At 37.6% G+C, this 19498-nt stretch overlaps 1 protein-coding gene across 3 annotated transcripts in view; it reads left to right on the top strand.

The window, feature by feature from the left end:
* Window positions 1–19498, top strand: part of GRIA2 (glutamate ionotropic receptor AMPA type subunit 2) — an 85590-nt gene that overhangs the window by 35781 nt on the left and 30311 nt on the right. For all 3 annotated transcript variants that reach the window (XM_062493722.1, XM_062493720.1, XM_062493721.1), the window contains exons 3-6: window positions 4761–5000; window positions 9206–9402; window positions 13606–13659; window positions 15962–16123. In XM_062493722.1, the coding sequence (XP_062349706.1) occupies window positions 4761–5000; window positions 9206–9402; window positions 13606–13659; window positions 15962–16123 (653 nt within the window). The remainder of the gene's footprint in view (window positions 1–4760; window positions 5001–9205; window positions 9403–13605; window positions 13660–15961; window positions 16124–19498) is intronic.

Raw genomic sequence — 19498 nt, forward strand, 5'->3', positions numbered from 1 at the left:
TTTACTGTCCTTCACTTTGTGCAGGAGAGGAGATCAAAATCCCAGTTTTACCAACCTTCCCCAGAAGAAGACGTGTGTAAAGACTGATGATTTATCAGGTGTAGAGACTATTAAACAGAGAGTTGTTCACTGTGTTAATCCAAGAGTGCTGTATTTAAGTCAGCTGTGATGAGAGGTGGTGTGAGTTTGTGTCTTGTTGGGGAGGATGTTCAGTTTGAAGGAATAGCAGTTGTCTTCTGAAGAGAGTAGAGTGGGTGCATGTTTGTGTCGCTGAAGAGTTAGGAGTGAATCACAGGCCAGTGCTATTTACAGGTCTGTCCTGTGGGTGGAAGGTGAAATAACACCTTTTACCCTGTCATGGGTTAACCCTACCAGCTACAAAGCACTCACACAGCCACTCACTCTCCCCTCTGTCCCCAGCATAGAGAGGAGAAGATAGGAAGAGCAAAAGTGAGAAAACTCATGGGTCAAGATAAATGTCACCAGTGTCAGGAAGGTGAGGAGAGGATGGGTGGTGATTCTGAAGAGGCATCACCTATGGTTTTCAAATTTTCTGGTCATTGGCTTAGAGGGAACATTATTCCATCTATGCCTAAAATTGCTGACTGATGATGGAAGAAAAGCAGTGGAACAGGACAAATGCATCGCAGGTGTTGGCAGTCATGACATAAAACATTTTTATTTTTCAGTGGTCCTTTGAGACTGTTGTTGTCTCTGTCACCTTATATGCAGTATTAAAATGGTTTAATACAGAAGGTTACAGTAGTGTACAAATAACAGTATTTGCAAGATTCTCATCCAGGAATCCAGAGGTAAACTGATGCTTTATTTTTATGTACATTTTTGAAGGTGAGTAATGAGGCATTAATGCCTTTATTGTAGCAGGTTGAGATGGTATTTAGCCTTCTTTGCACATGGGAAACAATTATTCATGAGTGTGTGGGGAGGTAGTGAGTTGGTTTTGCTTCAGTGAGAGCATAATGATACGGAATAGAACAAGGAGTTCCAGTAACTTAAACAGTGAAGCTATTCAGAAAATTCACAGCCTTTTTCAGAAATCTGTGTTCAACATGACCCAGCTTCCCAGAGACAGGGCTCTGATGGGAACATGCTCCTACTCAGGTGTAGAGCTGGAGGTTGGAGCCTGCTCTGACCAGCAGCAGCAAGCACTCCTGTGGGAGGTGTGCCTGGGAGAGGAACTCCTCTGTGCTGGGTCAGTTCTGGGAGCTGAGTTGAGTGCATTGATGAGTAGAGGGGAGAGAGAAAGAGACTAAAAGCTACCTGCTTTCCCTGACACAGGCTGGACAGGCAGACTGAGTACGTGACACAGAGGATTGATTCCCTTTCCTCTCTCTGCCTGGGTGAACACAGTGACTTAAGGGATAGGGGGAAATGGTGACAGGTTCCTGCCTGGTATAGTTGGTGTGTCTCCTCTGTGACTGCCCCACCTTCTCAGGTGCCCTCCCTTAACTGGTATGAGGCTCTGCAAGTGAAACTGAACAATAACAAGGACAGTAGTTTGTCCAGTGTGGAGGTATTGCTGGGGCTGGCTTATACTCTGCATCAAAACTGCTTTCATAAAGAAAAAAGATGGGTCATTTCCATAGGAGAGTCCCCTCTGAAGAGAACAGGAGGTACCTTATGCCAGCTAGCCCTGCCTTCTTGGGGCCTGGGTTTAAGACATGAAGAGAAAGCTTCCTGCTCTGAATACTGCCTTTGATTGAATATCCTTGATTGATTCTTTTCATATAGGCAATAATGAAGTTGCAACAAGAAGTCTGAGTAAGTCCCTGAAGATTGTCCCTAGTTCCTGAAGTCTCTCTGAGAGCAACCAAGAGACTTCAGGGACTTGGGACAGCTGGTTGAGGGATCAGGAGCACAAGTGGTGTTTTCCTCTATCCTTCCAGATGCAGAGAAGATGAGGGAAGAAACAGAAAAAAACTAGCAAGCCAGCAGATCAATACCTGGCTCTAAGCCTGGCATCATCTGTAGAATTCTGATTTTGGGGGCTTTTTTTGGTCATGAGTCAGTTGACTTGACGTCAAGTCTGCTAGGACTGTGGAGGTTCCGTTGTCTGGAAATTAGCAAAGGTGACACCCATCTACAGTAGTTGGAAGGATAACCTGGCCTGTCAGCCAAACCTTGGTGCTGGGGAAGGTCGTCTTGAATACTGTCACAAGGCATATGCAGTTCAAAAAGGTGATCAGGCCCAGCCAGCACAGATTTGTGAAAGGCAGGTTTCCTCGTCCAGCCTGATCTCCTACAGCAAGACGAGCTGCTTGGTGCATGAGGGAAAGGCTGTGAATCTTGTTTACCTGGCTTTAGTAAAGCCTTGCACACCATTTTCCACAGCATTCCCCTGGAGAAACTGACTTTTTATGGCTAGGAGGAGTAAAAAGCTGGCTGGATAGTCAGGCCCAGAGAGCAGTGGTGAATGGAGTTCTAACCAGCTGGTAGCCAGTGACAAGTGGTGTCTGCCAGGACACAGTGATGGGCCAGCCCTGTTTGATGTATCTATCAACCACCTGGATGAGAGGATCAGGTGCACCCTTGGTCAGTTTGCAGAGGTTGGGTGGGCATGTTGATCTGCTGGAGGGCTGGAAGGCTCTACAGAAGAATCTGGATGGATGAATGTTACAGGTTGGGGGAAGAGCAGCTGGAAAGCTGCCCTGTGGAAAAGGACCTGGGGGTGTACTGGTCAACAGCCAGCTGAAGATGAGCCAGTGTGTGTGCCCAGGTGGCCAAGAAGGCCAGTGGTATCCTGGCCTGGATCAGCAATGGTGTGGCCAGCAGGACCAGGGCAGGGATTGTCCCCCTGTACTTGGCACTGGTGAGGCCACACCTCGAATGCTGTGTCCAGTTCTGGGCCCATCAATACAGAGGACATTGAGGTGCTGGAGCATGTCCAGAGAAAGGAAAGTGAGCTCGGAAGGGTCTGGAGCACAAGTCTTGTGAGGACCAGTTGGGGCATCTGGGGATATTTAGCGTGGCACAAAGTAGGCTCAGGAGAGAGCTTATCACTCTGCAACTGCCTGGAAGGAGGGTGTAGCAATGTGGAAGTTGGTCTCCTCTCAGATAACAAGCAATAGAAGATGAAATGGCCTCAAGTTAGGGTAGGGGATATGTAGACTGGATGTTAGGAAAAATTTCTTCATGGGAGAGGTTGAGAGGCATTGTCCCAGGGAAGCTGTTGAGTACGTATCATGAATGTCTTTAGAAGATTTTGAGATGTGGCGCTTGGGGATATGGTTAAGTGATGGACTTGGCAGTGCCGGGTTAATGACTGGACTCTGATCTTAAAGGTCTTTTTCACTTAAAACAATTTTGTGATACTGTAATGATTTGTAGTTAGAATGGAAAAGGTTTGACCATCTTGTACTCTAGCCCTGTAAAATCTGCAGCATCCTTTTATAAAAGAGGTGTTACTCATCAAGTTTTTTAATCACTTGCATTTTTTCACCTGAGGAGAAATTCTGACCTAATTAAAGTTAATAGGTGAAAACTTAAGACTGGCAGACTCAGGATTTCACTCATCCTGTTTTGGTGCTTTTAATTGGAGTATAGGAATAATTAGGGTTTGAGAGATGAGCAGTAGCATAGATGCGTAGGCAAAGCCATGAAAAGAAGTTAGCAATGAGTAGTAACAGGCATAAAGGGCTAATCTTTCTTTTAAAAAAAGAAACAGTTTTAAAAATAAAGATGTAGTAACTTTGAAAGATAATATATTATTGGTTCAAATCTAGGAAATTCTAAAAATAAACCAACTTATTTTTGCCATTATATGAATTATATTCCAGGATTATTGCACTAAATGCCCAGGCAAAATTAGCATCAATTACACTGGGATTTCTATCTATAAGCAGGTCAGGTGTCTCTAGAAGAATGTGTCTCTTGTTCAAGGTGACTCTGCAAACCAAAGAATGCGTAAGCACTAAGTATGAATTAATCAGAAATTAATATTTCATTATAGTACCCTGGGTTTAGATCTTAGGCACTAGTATACCCTGCAGTCTCAAAGAAAAGAATACCCCAGAAGAGCCAGTTCTTTTGCACAGCCTGTCACGGTCAGTCACATTCATCAACTGGCTTGAATTGTCTCCACTGATAAAAAATGAATGGTCAGCATGTTATTTACACCTTTGAGGTTATTCTTCCTGCAGCATGACCGCTAGTGTCATCCAGAATGACCAGCTTTTGCTGAGTCCTACAAAGCAGGAATTAAAATAATGTTTTGTTTGATACGGGAGGGTTTTAAAGCAAATGGACTTCTTACTGCTCTCGATAGATTTGAGTTCAGTTTTGGCTTTGTGTTTCTACAAATGAAGTTATTTAAAGTGTTTTGCAAGAAGCTCAGTGAGTCTTGACCTCAGAGGCAGTTTATTTTTAACAAAATGATCTATTTCCATAATGCTATGTGTTACCATAATGTCTCATTTTTTGAATTGCAGCTGCCATTGATGTCTGTCATCACTGTTATTTGCAACATAAATTGAATTTAAGAATAAGTTCATTAATTTTATTTCTGAATTTAGGAGTGCACACCACTTACCTGATACTTTCTTTTTAATGTTTTTTTCTAGTGTTTTATATTACTGATTTATAATGCTAACAAATTATCTCTATAGAGGAGTATTTTTTTGCCTGGTATTTATGTGATTGGACACTTTTCAGACATACATTTCTCATAAATGTATACATTATAGAGTTTTCAATAATTTTTAAAAATAAATTTTCCCACTAATTATCTGTCTTCTTTCTAGTCTGCTCCCAGTTTTCAAGAGGAGTCTTTGCTATTTTTGGATTCTATGACAAGAAGTCTGTAAATACTATAACATCATTCTGTGGGACTCTTCATGTCTCCTTCATAACTCCCAGCTTCCCAACAGATGGAACACATCCTTTTGTCATTCAGATGAGACCTGACCTCAAGGGAGCTCTTCTTAGCTTGATCGAATACTATCAGTGGACCAAGTTTGCATATTTGTATGACAGTGACAGAGGTAAGATATGGTACTTTTTACCTGCACCCTGTTTGGCAGGTGTATCTTGTTGAAATCTGAAATTCATATTAGATAAGTAAATAACTGAAGAAATATTTACCTCCAACAAGCATAAGTGTAATTGAATCAAGTGTTTCTTGAATTTAGAAATGAGCTTCTGGGGCAGAAACAAAGTTGTTTAAATGAGAATGAAATTATTATGGTATGCATTAATAGAATTGCAACTGTTAAGCAATGTGACATTAGTCACATGCTGTAAAACAGTTTCTGTGGTTTTTTTGTTTTTGTTTTTTTTTTGTTTGTTTGTTTGTTTGTTTTTTTGTTTTTTTTTTTTTTTTTGTTAAAGAAACATCTAAGGAGAAAACAAAATCTGAGCATGAAGGGCTATCTGCTACCACAGATTCACTCCACATATGCAAAATCCATATTTGGGCACCAAGGAAGCAATGAATCACGGATGCAGTCAGTCCCTACTTCTTTGGAGACTGCTTTTGGTATCGAGTTCCTTGCCTCTGTTGAGCTTAGATTTTGTTGTTGATGTTGATAAACTCAAACCCATTGCTTAGGAAGAATTAACTCCACCATACAGCCTTCTTGTGCCTTTTTGTGGCTGTAGTAGTAATAATACAACAGTTTATGTACTCAAAAATAACACTGGCAAACTGTGGTATATCATGGTGTATCAATTAGTTTTCTGAGAAGAAGCAGCTTTACCCAGAAAAGGTGGAGTTTTTGAGTGCTTTTTCTGGAATTCCATTATTATAATTTCATTTTCAGGTTGTCCTCACCTAGTAGTCCTTGGCTTTCTTCTATTCTTACCTGCTTCTGTTCCCTTTAAAGAGGCCATTTTGTGGCTTGTCTTCATGTTCATTGGTCAGAGTTAAATATGTAATGCATTTTAAATTTTAAAATGCTAATAGAGGTTACGGTTATACCTCCATGGCTTGTTGAGTAATGGGGTGACTAAATTCCCTGCATTCTGGTGCCATTTTATGCATGATGTTCAGAAGCTGAAGGGGTCTCCTCAAGACAGTTCTGTATCACTTTTTAAAGCTCTCAGGTTAGAAGAACTAATCGTGGTGTGTGGCCTCTACAGGTAATGTCACATGGAACAATGAATGCTAAGCTCATTTCTCTGGCAGGTCCTTTTCAAATTCACATTAGAATCAGAAGCATTCCCAGTAACTTAAAAAGAACAGATGTAAAACTACTTTCTTAGTAAGTACTCTGTCAATCATCTAGCAGTGGACAGAATGTGACCTGCATGTGATTTATATTTTGGAAATACTGAAAAACAGCTCGTTCTTGTGAGCTGCACTGTCTGGATTTGACCAGGAATAACAGCATGAGATTCTTCTTTCTAGCCACCCTTTGGTTCTTCCTTCTCTTCTTACCTGTTAGTTTTAATTGTGGCAAGGCACTCCAGTAATAACAAGCTCCAAGGCATGCAGCTCCTACCCTTATGTGGAGTAAATCGTTGCTCCTCAGTGCTCCCCACAGATTGCTTGAGATCAGCCTGCTGAGTCAAGAAGTTTGTAGCCAACTGCATTGACATCAAATCCCAGATACACAAGTCCAGTGTACACACATTTTCAGAATTGAAGATGTTTCCACCTTCACGAGTAAGATAAAAAAGGCAGAGAACTAACTCTGTGGAAGCTATGAAGGCTAATAAGAATTAGTTTGATGACTTATTCCTAAAGAATCATTTATTATTAGTGTTAGAGCACCTCTGTGGTTAGGGACTGACTGGCTGAAATACAGGACAATTTCCTGTCATTCCTGTCCATAAGGAATGAGGATATTTGGTATATGTGTGCTAAAGCTATTACTGTTTTAATACAGTAGTTATTCTTATGTAATGTGGAAGAGTGTCCTTTACCATCCTCACCTCCCCTCTGCCATTACTAACACAGAGTTTTGGAAAAAGTAGTAGTATTATTGTAAGATTCTACCTGTAAAAGACTTGCTAAGTTATTCAGCCTCTGTTCAGTCTTCCTTTTCTAAGCTCACTGAGCTAAGAGTTTGTCTCATGATAACCAAAAGCAGTCCAGGTCATTAGTTTCCCAAGCAGAAGTGCTCCTGCAGCTTAAAAAAATAGCAACTGAAGTTGCTGGAATTTTCTCCTCTGCAGAGTCTCCCACTTTAGTTACTATTCTCCAGACAATTTCACTTTCACAGAAGTATTGCTGCAAATGCTTTCTATTTGGTTGGGTTTTTTTATGGTTGGGGTTTTTTTTGTGTTTTTGCAATGTGTTACTGCTTTCAGAATAAACTAAGCTGTATGGGGATGACAAATCTGCCACCCCCAAAAAACGCACGCAATCCAGGCAATTAGTCATTTGATATCTCTGTAGAGAGTACCTCAAGAAAAGAGAATCCTTTGGAAAAATAGAAGATCAGAGGAGCAGAATATAGGAGCCCTTTGCAATGGGTGATATTAGCATTAATAGTCGTTATTAATTGGTGCCTAGTCAAGATTGTTTAATTCAGAGCAAATTTAGACAGGTTGAAGGACCTGAAATCTGCTAAATGAGATTTGAAACAATTATTCAGAATAAATGTGTTTCATTTTGGCTGCTTTGTATCTTTAAAAAAATTTAATTCATCATTTCAAGCAGTATTTTGAGGTTTAAACATACTTTAGAGCTTTTTAGTGCTCTAAGATGCTCCCTGCATCTCTCAGTTTGCTTAACTTACTAATCTTTCCCTTTCAACACAAATTCTACTTTAGTATAACACAAGATTCATCTTCACCATTTGAAATAGTTTATATGTACCAGTGGACTGTAGTTATCTTCGATTTTAAAATAAATACTCTTTACATGACATACAAAATTTAATATCATTTTTTCTTAAAGAGAATTGGAAAACCAGAGTTGTGTTAAGATAATAATTCAATTTATGCTTTTGGAAGCTGGCCGTTTTCTACCTTTGCAGATGACCAATCTCGTGTAGTGCTATGTCATTACCATTTTCACTGATGAAGCTGAATTGCTAAACACTGTCCAATTTTAATTTAATTTTATACCTAGAGACTGAGAGACAAATTCATTCTTAGTGCTCTCCTTCTATGTTTATGGGCATAGCCAATATTATTTCTCATGAGAGTTGTACCTGAAGCTCCCTTTACATCCCACATCAGAATTTGTCTCAAATGACTTCCAATGTTTGATGGTTTCAGGAGAGAAGAATGTGCAAAAATGTAAATTCACTCTTAACAAAGTCTATTTTTTTTTCTTTTCCTATAATACTATCTGGTATCCCTAAAACTGCTCTCTAGAATCATGTAGAATTCTCTGGTAGGAATTAAAACGTGGTAAGTCTCATTTGTGTGCTTCTGGAAATCATTAAAATTGTACTTTTTGTATAGCAGGAATTAATTTCCAGCAGTAATTTTCATGTTTCTCTACCATATTATTTCACCCCTAAAAAATAAAATCTGTCAAGTAAAGTCTTCACTGGTTTTACAACAAATTGTAGGCAGTTGCATTTGTACAAACATTGCAGCTTCCTATCAGGGACATGCCAAAAGTACAAGAGGGAAGCAAACTTCTCTACACTGCTTGTAGGTGTTAGCATGGACCCTGCTTATCTATATGGAAAAATATATCTCAGCAAATCTTTCATAATCAGGGATGTGACTGCAGGCAACAGAAATAGTAAATTTATTACCATCACTGCAGAACATGGGAATCCTGCCACAGACTTCAGTGAGGTCTGGGTTTAAATACTCAGTATTTAAGTACTCAGTACTGCTCAAGTCCTGGGAACAAAAGCCGTTCAATTGGTTTTGTTTAAGCAGCTGATCCTTTAATAAGGCTGATCCTTTTTTAATAAGCCGCTGATCCTTTTGCTCTAATTGGATCATTCCTCTCCTAGAAGATCATTCCCACTATGTGGAATTCCATCAGTGGATCAGTGAAGCAAGCAAAATCCAGATCTGAAGAAGGTTGAGCCAAACTCAAAGGTTGTACTTAAGAGGCTTTACCTTGATGCCTTGGAGTGATGCAAATGGAAATTCCATGCAATAATAATTGATTGGGCCCGCATATATCTTAGTTTCTGACTTCTACCTGCTTGTGACAGGTCAAACAAGTTACAGGGCATCTTAAATAAGTAATCTCACAAATCACATTGCAGAAGCTTGTTAATTCCTGAAGCTTTGTCAGTCATATCTTCTGTTTTCTCCTGTGCTTCACTAGGCTTATCAACATTGCAAGCTGTGCTGGATTCTGCTGCTGAAAAGAAATGGCAAGTGACTGCTATCAATGTAGGAAATATTAACAATGAGAGAAAAGATGAAACTTACCGTTCACTGTTTCAAGATCTAGAGGTGAAAAAGGAAAGACGAGTGATTTTGGACTGTGAGCGTGATAAAGTCAATGACATTGTTGATCAGGTTTGCTACTCTCCTTTCTTCAATGACAGCAGTTAGCAGTATTCTCTAAGTAAATGTAATGAGTTCATTTGTTTTGATGGTATCTTTGTGATTATTATAAATCATTTGACAGTGACTAATTTCTATTGAGGGCCACATACGTGCCAGGCAGAAGTGAACATGCAAATCCTATAATCCCTCCATTTGCTCAAAGGCAAGCTAATTCATCTGGATGATCCTGTATAGTTTTCTATCCTGGTTATTTAAAATAAAAACAGTAATTTACAAAATACCTTGTTCAGAACTATTTCATAACCTAATTAGTATACTTAGTATTAAACACAGTTGATACACTATTCTGTCTGGTCCAGTATAGGTAGTTATGTCTAAGGATTAGGGTTTTTTTACACCTAGAAGATATTTTCTCTCTCTAATGCATTTTCTGAGAACATTTTATGTCTTGGGAAGACTGTATCACAGCTTCTCTTTCTCATTTAATACCCATTGATATTTGTGTTTTGGAGCTCTTTGTCATTTGTATTTTCCTTGCTTGTCTCTTCGTTTTGTGTCACTCTTAAAGTGTGTTAACCAAAACTGGATGCTGTTTTTCATAGTTAAAGGCCTCCTAAGCTTTAAAAAGAACAGCAAAATCTGTGTTCCCTCCACCCATGCAAATTATTTACCAGAGTGATTTTTTTTTTTTTTAAATTTTGTTTTTAGCAACATTATCACGGTGCTCTGATTCAAATTTCTGCATTACTTTGAAATCCACCACTTTAGTCCTTGTGTCTAGGAAGGTCTAACTGGCTCTGTACCTTACTGATTTTCAAGCATGCAGAGCATAATGGAAAACTGTAAGGATAGTTCCTTGTTGGCTTGAGCTTCATCATGTGATACTGTGCAGCACCAGTAGGGATGCATCATCAGAGTACAAATGTATTTATTTGAAGGTTTTTCGAAGGGCTTGTTATTTTGGTCTTTGTTTTGAAGGTTGTTATATTTTGAAGAGGCTCAGACAATGAGCAGTGTCCTTAATGGAGTACATTCTCTTTGTGTATTTTATTTGGAATTCATATCCAAAAACTGTTTTTCTGATTTTCAAGATAAATTTGAATTTGAACCTGTTTGCAAGAGCATTTATCTCTGAGAGTGTGATCTCTCTATCAACAATACTTTTTCAAAATCATATTTTCTGACTTACCAATGTCAAGAAACTTACAGTGTAGAGCAATATTTGACATAAGGAGTCCTTATAGGTCCTCTTCAATTGGTTCTGTGTGGCTTTTCAAATGGTTCTTGACCTGCTTTATAGTGACTTTTTGTGTTGTCCATGTCTCTTGTGAGTTTCTAATGATGTCCTACAGAGCAATCACCTTTTTGAATTCAAGATATGTCACATCTTCTGTTTCCTGATTATCAGGACAGAGAAAAGAAAGATACTGCTTTGACATATTTTTGATCTTGGCAAGACTATTTTTACCGTTTATCTTACTATCCTTTATGTTCTTTTTAAAATAAGTATGTAATATTCATTGTAATTTCTGTTATGAAACTTTGGCTGACTATAATTTTCTTCAGTTTCACCTTTCAGCCACATTTATAGACAAGAAACCTCTTTACCCTTCAGTTACCACTCATTTTTACAGTCTTTGTTTCATAATAGACCTATTTTTGTCTTTATATATTTCTTATTTTGATTGCAGTTTTGGGATATTTTTCATGCCCTAATTGCACTTTGATAGATTCTGCCTTTTTTAGATGCTTAGAGCTTCTCAGCTTATCCCCACAGACTTGTGCTTCTCCTAAAGCATACAATTGGCTAAGATTTCTTTTCTGCTGTTTTGATTTGTAAGTCACTGAAGAATCCTAGATAACCAAACCAGCCTCACAGGTCAGTTAATATAGCTTTAGTTCATTGTTCTCCTCTAAATAGTTTACTGCTATTCCCTGTTATATGTTCTCTTAAGCTGTTCTCAGCTGTCCCATATGGCTTTAGTCTTGGAATTCTGTTCACAAGATAGCCTAATTGTTTCTGCACACTAGTCTCTTTTTTAAGCCCTTTATCCTTAGCCTTACACACAGTAACTTCCTTCCTTACCTTTAAAGGTAAACCCACTTTCAATTTCTCAAATAGCCTCCAAGAAAGTCTAAAAAACTGATTCTCCATTAAATTTCTTCATCTTCCGAAATGCTGAACAATGGATTTCTTGGCCTGTGAGCATCCTTTGAGTATGTTCTTCTGATTTTCTTTTCCAATAGCAGCATACTTTAGGTCTTACTTTGCTGCCAGATTTATTTTTTGAAAAATTATTTTAATTCCTGCCCTGAAAAAAGCCCTCAGAAATTTCCTTCATTTCATGAGGATGCCTGAAGTGGACACATCTTGACAGTATCCCTTTTTGTGTGTACTTTTACTGCAAGGAATGCAACAGGCTTTCTGTTAACCATATTTTCCTTGAATACCAAAGTACTATTTGCATGCTCAATACATAAAGGGACAACTTCTTCACTTTGTTTCTTGCTTTCTGTTGTTGAACAAATTTTTCATTTTAGTGCTTTGATTTATCCTGCTAATATTTTAAGCTGAGGTGACAGCCTCAGGTTCACCCAGTTACACTTTGTAGTCCTTGGATCTTTGTATAGCCACAAAACATGTTTACAAAGTTGCTTCATCATTCTTGTTTGTTGTCGCGTGTTATAGTTTCTCTTCCAGATTTCAACAATTCATGTAAGTTGAAAATTATTTCCCCAGCTCTCCTCAGACTAGTTTACATTCCTCTTCTTTGATCTGTGGCCGGTCTGTGTTACCATGCTTTTAATTATATAGCTTCTGTCTCTTCTCAAGCAGCATCCTTTGCAGAATCTCATTTTACTCTGATAACATCCTTTGGGCAGCTGTGTAATTATTACTGCCATTACTTGTCTATCCCTGCTAGAGAAGGTTTTCTAAACTGCTGAATAGATTTTGTGTGCACAGCTCCTTCATCATGGCTTTTGGTACTACCACTGAATTTTCTCTGTTTTTACTGGTACCATTCTTAGTGTTTCATATGGACAACTGGCAAGTTTTAGTAAGCTGGGTAAATAAGAGAGCACCCAGTGGCAACTAGAGCAGAGTTACTGAGCATTGATCCAAAGGCTTGCAGCTACTGGTTGTCTTCTCAGACACTAATGATGACTATTTCATACAGAAGAGCTAATCTATTTGGTCTAACTGAAATGACTTTGGAAGCAGCAGCTGTGTGAGAAATACATCTGAAAATAGTTTTTAAATCTCTTAATAAGTATTTTGCTTTAAGTAGTCTGATCCAAGTGATTGTTTTAGGATACTTAAGTTCATATATCATATACATATTGACCTCCAAAGAGGAACAATTTAATTACTTCCATGTTGTATGTAATATAATCCCTCTCAGTCTCAAACTCTAGTAATGTTAACTCAGTGTTAAAGCTGCTTTCAATTATATTTCTGTAACTTAATTACATCAAGTATGTGGAATGTTGTTAACTAGTACCCTGATAGAAGTTTCAGGATACCTAGTCTGAATATTTTAGTTTTATATTAAATAAGGAAATGAATGAGTCGTCCTCTCTTACTTTAACTTCATTGTTCTCATTGTTCAAAAGATGGAATAAACTCTTCTTATCTTAAACATCCTTCCTCTGAAGAAGTGCTTAGCTTCAAAATGCAAACTTCCCCATGCTGACATAGTCTTAATTAGGCTTATTTGGGAGAAGAATCCATGCTACAGGTCTGCCAGCAGAGACTGTTGAGAAACCAGCTGGCTTTGAGGGAGATTATGAGGAAGACTTAGGGCAATAAACAATTTGAACTTTACAAGGCTTCCTCCTAATTCATTAATGTCAGTGTGCAGAATCTAGCAGGAGTCTGTGAGGCACAGTGTTTCTAATGTGTGATGCCTGCTCTCTCCTGGCTGGGTTGTGCCTAAATACACACCACAGTAATTAGCATTCAGCTCCTTTGTCTGGAGGGACTCTCCTTCTTGGGACTTGGACTTCATTGTGGCTAATTTGTAGCAGCAAAGGGTATGTTCAGTGGTGAATTAGGTAAAATAAAGGATAAAGCATCACACAAACTCAGTATTGTATACCATAAAGCTTTTGACTAGCTTTTACATCATACTGCATTTTGTACCATTCAAGTCTTTGTCTGTATACCAGGTGAACATTCTCCATTATGGGGGTATTTCTTGTGTTTTGCAGGTTATCACAATTGGTAAACATGTTAAAGGATACCACTATATCATTGCAAATCTGGTAAGCATCCTTAGTATTTAAAATACCTGTATTGCTCATTTGACTGTTTATGGAAGCATATCAACTAGTATTTTGTCTTAAAGACATGTTAGAAAACAGGAAAAAAAAAACTAGATGTCTTTATCCTTGCTAAATGAAGGCATGTGTTGAGGTTATATTTGTTTATTGGCTGAGTTTTCTCAGGGTTTAAATGCCTCTTATCATATTCCCATCAATGGGAATGTAGTTTGCTCAAGACCTTCAGTAGAACTTCTCTTTTTCTACATACTTCAGAAAAAGAGGGTATGTAAAATTTAAAAGTAACTTTTTGCATTTATAGGATAATATATTGATTCAGCAAGGTGATGATTTCTCTCACACAACTTTTAAACTACTTAAGAATCATGGTTCTCATGTTTCATTCTGCTAGATTAGTTAGTCTCGGATTTCCACATTTCATCCCTCAGATTGGCTGGATAATCAGTTTGAATTCATGTTTTCTTGAGCATAGGTGATCAGACATAGACTTCAGTATAACTAAGAGTGTTCCTGTGGGGAAAGTTCAGAAAACTCACTGATTGTGTCAAGGCAATTTTTTTGAAATTGTCTCTAAAATGTGAAGGGCCATTTTACTGATATTAAAGTTTATAAACACTTACTGAAACTAGGGGAACTATCCAGTTGTGTTTTTTGTAATAGACAAAGCAAATTCTGCATGCTCAAATCTCAGTTACCCGGTTCAAGATGAGAGTTTTGGCGGTTGTATAAGTGTGAGTGCCACCAAACCATTTTTGTCATCATTTATTCTTGAACTCTGATAGTGTTTAACATAAATTTCAGCAGGGCCCAGAGTACCCCAATTGACACTGTCTTTCATAGTCCTTGGGAAGCCTGAGGAAACAGAAGGAGCATGGTGTGTCTCTGGCACTTAAGGCATAACCCCGTCTCCTCCCAGCCTTTGATGAAAACATTTCCCCCTCCAGGCAGGCAGTCCTCTGAAGAGTCATGTGGATGTCAGGGTGTGAGGAAGCCTTATGCTTTAAAGGCCTCTTTAAAAGCTGAACACTGGGGTTTCATTCTTATATCTTAATAACCAATTTTTGGATAAAGAAGTTGCGATGCTGATATTCATAAAGCAGGAATAAGTGTCTTACAAAATTTGAAAAATTATCTGTTCAACATCTGTGGTTTGCATTGCAAATGTTGGATAAGTAGTATTTTGAATCTTAAGGGAAATTTTAGAAAATGTACCCAGTGGATTTTATTCTGTTAACTGGTTCCTATTTTAGCCATTGCTTTAAATTTGTTACAGTAAGTCCATAAAAATCTAAATATTACTGAATCTTGGGTTTTAAAGCTGTTTAATATCATGTATAAAGTGTTTATGGTAGTGATTTTAAAAATTTGTTTTTCTCTGTCAGAAAGAAAATTTATCTAGCATTTGAATCATATGTTATCTTCACTGAATCCACCTACTCTTTTCTTTTTGGACTGTAGTAATATTCTCCCCCCAGTCTGATCAGTCATTCAAGAAATTGATCTGTTTTGAAAACAAAAAAATGCCAATAGATGGAGAAGGGGGTTTGAATATACAATGAATGTTCCTGTTCAACTGTCAAGTTGCATGATCTGTGTAGAAGTGTCTTTATTAGTGGCAACAACACAAGAAGATTGTTAATACGTAATAATTAAAGAGAATCTAATATAGCAATTATAGCAACTTATGATAGTGTGGTTTGAAGTTGCTGCTTCTTTTTGTATTCACTCACAGCATTCATTTATTATGAAGTGTATGACATCATTATTTCATGTAAATGAATTGGTATGGTTATTTGGGTGAAGTTAGCTCACAGAACACAGAAAAGAGAACACAAGAACTTTTTAAGAATGAGAAGTAGCTCTTTATGCTAGAGGGAGAAGGCAGTACAGATTGTAAGTCTTTACAATCTGTTGTAGAGTTCCTAGGAGGATGCAGCTGTGGCTGTAAGTATTTCTGCCTAAAACTTGCTTGTCTGTTGCTCATGTCCAGTGTTCCCTTTCTCACTTAAGTGTTCCCTTTGATATTAACAGGATGTTTAGGAAGTTAGGATGGCAAGTTCAGGTCCACTCATCCCTTGCTCTCCAAGAGCCTTTGCTCTTCCTTGCTCCAGTGGGCAGCAAGAAGCATTGCTGGCTGATGGAGATGATGATTTAATCCTGGCAGCCCAGGATTTAAGTTGGATCCAGTTTGAGGAAAATGTTGGCTTATTCTTCTGTAGAGTAATATTTTGAGAGAACTGCCAAAACTATTGAAATAACAGACATAATTTTTTACTGTGCTCAGGGATTTACTGATGGAGATTTATCAAAAATCCAGTTTGGAGGAGCTAATGTCTCAGGATTTCAGATAGTTGACTATGATGATCCTATGGTGTCAAAATTTATACAGCGTTGGTCAACACTGGAGGAGAAAGAATATCCTGGTGCACACACTAGTACAATCAAGGTATGTCTTATGTTTGTTTTCACTGCACTAGAAGTAGAGGAAGTGAAGGGTTTGGAATAGAAACACAAGAGACCGAGAAAGCTCTTGAAAATAAACAGTGCCAACACAAATTTGTATTTCTCTGGAGCACATTTCACATTCTCTGTTTTATAACTGATTGAGCAAAGATGCTACATTCTTAAAAATGTTCAAGACAGCCTAATTTTTTCTTGTGTCACTGTAAATCTGTGCCTGAAAGCTTGTTGGGTAATTGGTTTAGATGTGATGATAGATTAACTAGACCTACTGACTATTTTTGGTTTTTCTTTCTCTGTTTTGAAATGTTTCTCTTTCTCTGTATTTTGAAATGTTTAAAGACAAATGTTAATTGTGTTTCTTGGGAGCACAGATTTAGCACTTTTTTGATGTAACATAATATCCCAAAGAAATGGTTGGGCAGTTCCTTTGAGACAGATGCCCTAAGTCCTACAAAGACTTACAGAATTAAATGCCTGATGTACAGAATCGTGGTCTGATTTCAGGCCTGTGTGTGGCACAATGTGACACTGGACAAGTGGTTAAGCTTTTTTACCTCAGTTTTACTTTTGGGTTAGACAAGGATAATAGTACCTTCTCTAACCATCATGAGGATCAATTAGTAGCTGCAATATATTAAAAATAATAATTCAATTTTATTGCTAGATAATTTTTGTTTTAAGTAATAAAATCAGAAATTTTAGTAAGAACCCATTCTTAAATAGCTCTAAAAGACAAAAAATAAGTTGCAAATGTTCTAGCCATAACTTTTTTTGTACTATTATTTTAATATGAAGCATGTTCTTAATTTATAAAGAAATTAATAAGAAGGTCAGCAAGGAAGGAAGAACCATTTTTTTAAAGGCCTGGTAGAAAAGTCCTTTAAAACACATAACCTTAATTTTGATTTAAAAAATAGTATAGATTCATTTTTTATGAGGCCAAGTTTGGTAGTAACTTCGTCAAAGTGATTTTTTTTCTGTGGTTATTTTTGTAGTTTAAAGTCTTTACTACAAAAGTAGTGAATTTCTTACTTGATGTTTGAAAAAGTAAATTGGAGTCTGTGTCAGGTCTTTAAGTACATTTATATTACAGATGTGTAGAATATGTAATCTGTATTGCTCTCATTTGGGAAAAAGGGAAGGGGTGTGGCTGTGGCTATTCAAAAATAGAATTGTTTTGTCTCTGGTTTTTGAGTGCCTACCTACATATTTATGTTGCAGAATCATAGTCTGGAAATAATAGTAGGGAAATGAGTAAAACACATGGCTATGGTGAAGAGCTCAAAATAAAACCAAGATGCAATTTTTATCAATGATGGAAAAATAAATGGGTGCGACACAGTAATAAGGTCTCTGGTGTCACTTACACTAGGGAGAAATTGCATGTGTGTTAGATAACATGAAGTGGTTGCAATGTTGTATTAAAATCTCTAACTCTGTTATAGGTATTCACTTTATTTCTTCCATGATAAGTCCTTTCAAGTCTAGTAGAAATTGAAAGAGTTCAAGAAGAGTGCTTGAAATATCTTCTGCTTTTGAGTTTTATTTTGTTATGGATAGGAGAAGTAAAGCAATTGAAACACTAATTTTCTTGAATTTCATTAATTTGAACACATTTTAAATTCAGTTTAAAAGACCAACCTCTCTTCCTTTTTATCTTGTTTGCTCAATATATATATCACTATATATATATATATGTATTGAACTGCACTGATATTCACGCAAGAAATTGAGATCTATGTTATCTTATCAGATAATTTATAAATGCAGGTATTGATGGTGAGGAAAGTGTAGATGTATATTGCAATATTTGGTGACATTGATGATATCAGTTACTGTATTTCTTTGTGTAGCTTTCCATCTCTTGCCCTTATACATGTATTACTTGTCATTTTTGCTTGTCATTACATGAAGGGTTCGAGACATGTCACATTTCATTCCCATCCTTGAGGGAGTTAGAGGCAGGGCAGAATCATAGAAATCATGGAAACAGAGCAAGAAAGGTCTTTGAGCAGTCAGTCATGTGGTTTGTCCTCCTTGCCTGAAGGGAGAATCAGATAAACCTGTGCAGTTCCTGTGAGGAGTGAGTTCACAACTTCTGCAAGCATCTATTTCAGCACTTAAATGATCTTGGTTTGGCTTTTGTCTAACCTTAATTTATATCCCCTAATCCCTTACTCCTTTATATGTTTCTAATGGCTGTGAGGCCATTCTGCTTTTTTGCTGTCCTTCTGTATTTGAAAATGGCTGCTCCCCATATTGCCTTGCTTTCTTCCCTGCAGAACCAAATAATCCCTTTTCTTTTAAATTTTCGGCTCTCAGATCCTGTTTGTCATTTGCCAGACTGGCTACTGCAACACATCTGAGTGCTTTGCTGAGGAAATGGAAATAATTGCTTCATGTGTCTCAGAGACAGTACTCATTTCAGGGGGTTCTTTAGTTTCTTTTCACCTTTTTTTTTCCTCTCCTCACCACCGTGACCCTAGTGAGAAATATTTATCATGGGATACATGCTAACAGCCAAATCTTTTTCTGCATTTCTTTCCTGTACTACTGCCGATTTAGATGGGCTCATACTATATCTGTCCACTAAATCATTACTTTTAAGTTCATGATTTTTTCACCGACTCAGGCTGAATTGCATTTCTTACCTGTCCTTTGTGAGCACTTCATTCCTTCTTAGGTTTTTATTGTAGCTGTGTTACCCTCTTCTTGGAATACATTGTATAAACATCTAGATTACTGACCAGATTAATGCACTGGTCTCCCACTTGTCCCTTAAGTGATCTTGAAAATAACTTTTCTCCCCTTTTGATTCTGAGGTAGTTGTCCAAATTTCCAGTGTTGATAAATGAACTTTTGCTCCCAGTCCCATGGAATCTAGGAAACTCTTACTGCAGATTCTGTATGAAACAGATAGGAAGGCTAACAAAAGCCATGCATCATCACTATAGAAATGAGAGGTGGTTACATGCCCCTAACAGGTAATATTATCTCTGGGATTGCAAGTGTTCTATCATTGCAGACAAAAACATTGCAACTCTATTGTATTATCTTCCTTTTGTAACCCCAAAGTAAGTGCATGTTCATTTCACATTACAAAATGCAAGTCAATGGACTATGACTGAGCTGACATATCACAACATCCAAGTACAGTCCTGAAAATAGTCACCCTAAGAAAAACTGCATTTCAAAGGAACATGCTCTTCAAGAAAGAAGAGCATTTCTAAAAGCCTCTTCCACAGATGCCCAGAAGAGGACCTGTATGAAATTCCTTTAAAAATGTATCTTTACAATTTATAAAATATTAATTATAAAAAATTGCTGTCTTAGGACATAGATGAGAAAAGACACTGAT

Source organism: Cinclus cinclus, chromosome 5 (assembly GCF_963662255.1).
Source record: "Cinclus cinclus chromosome 5, bCinCin1.1, whole genome shotgun sequence".
NCBI classification, from domain to species: Eukaryota; Metazoa; Chordata; class Aves; order Passeriformes; family Cinclidae; genus Cinclus; species Cinclus cinclus.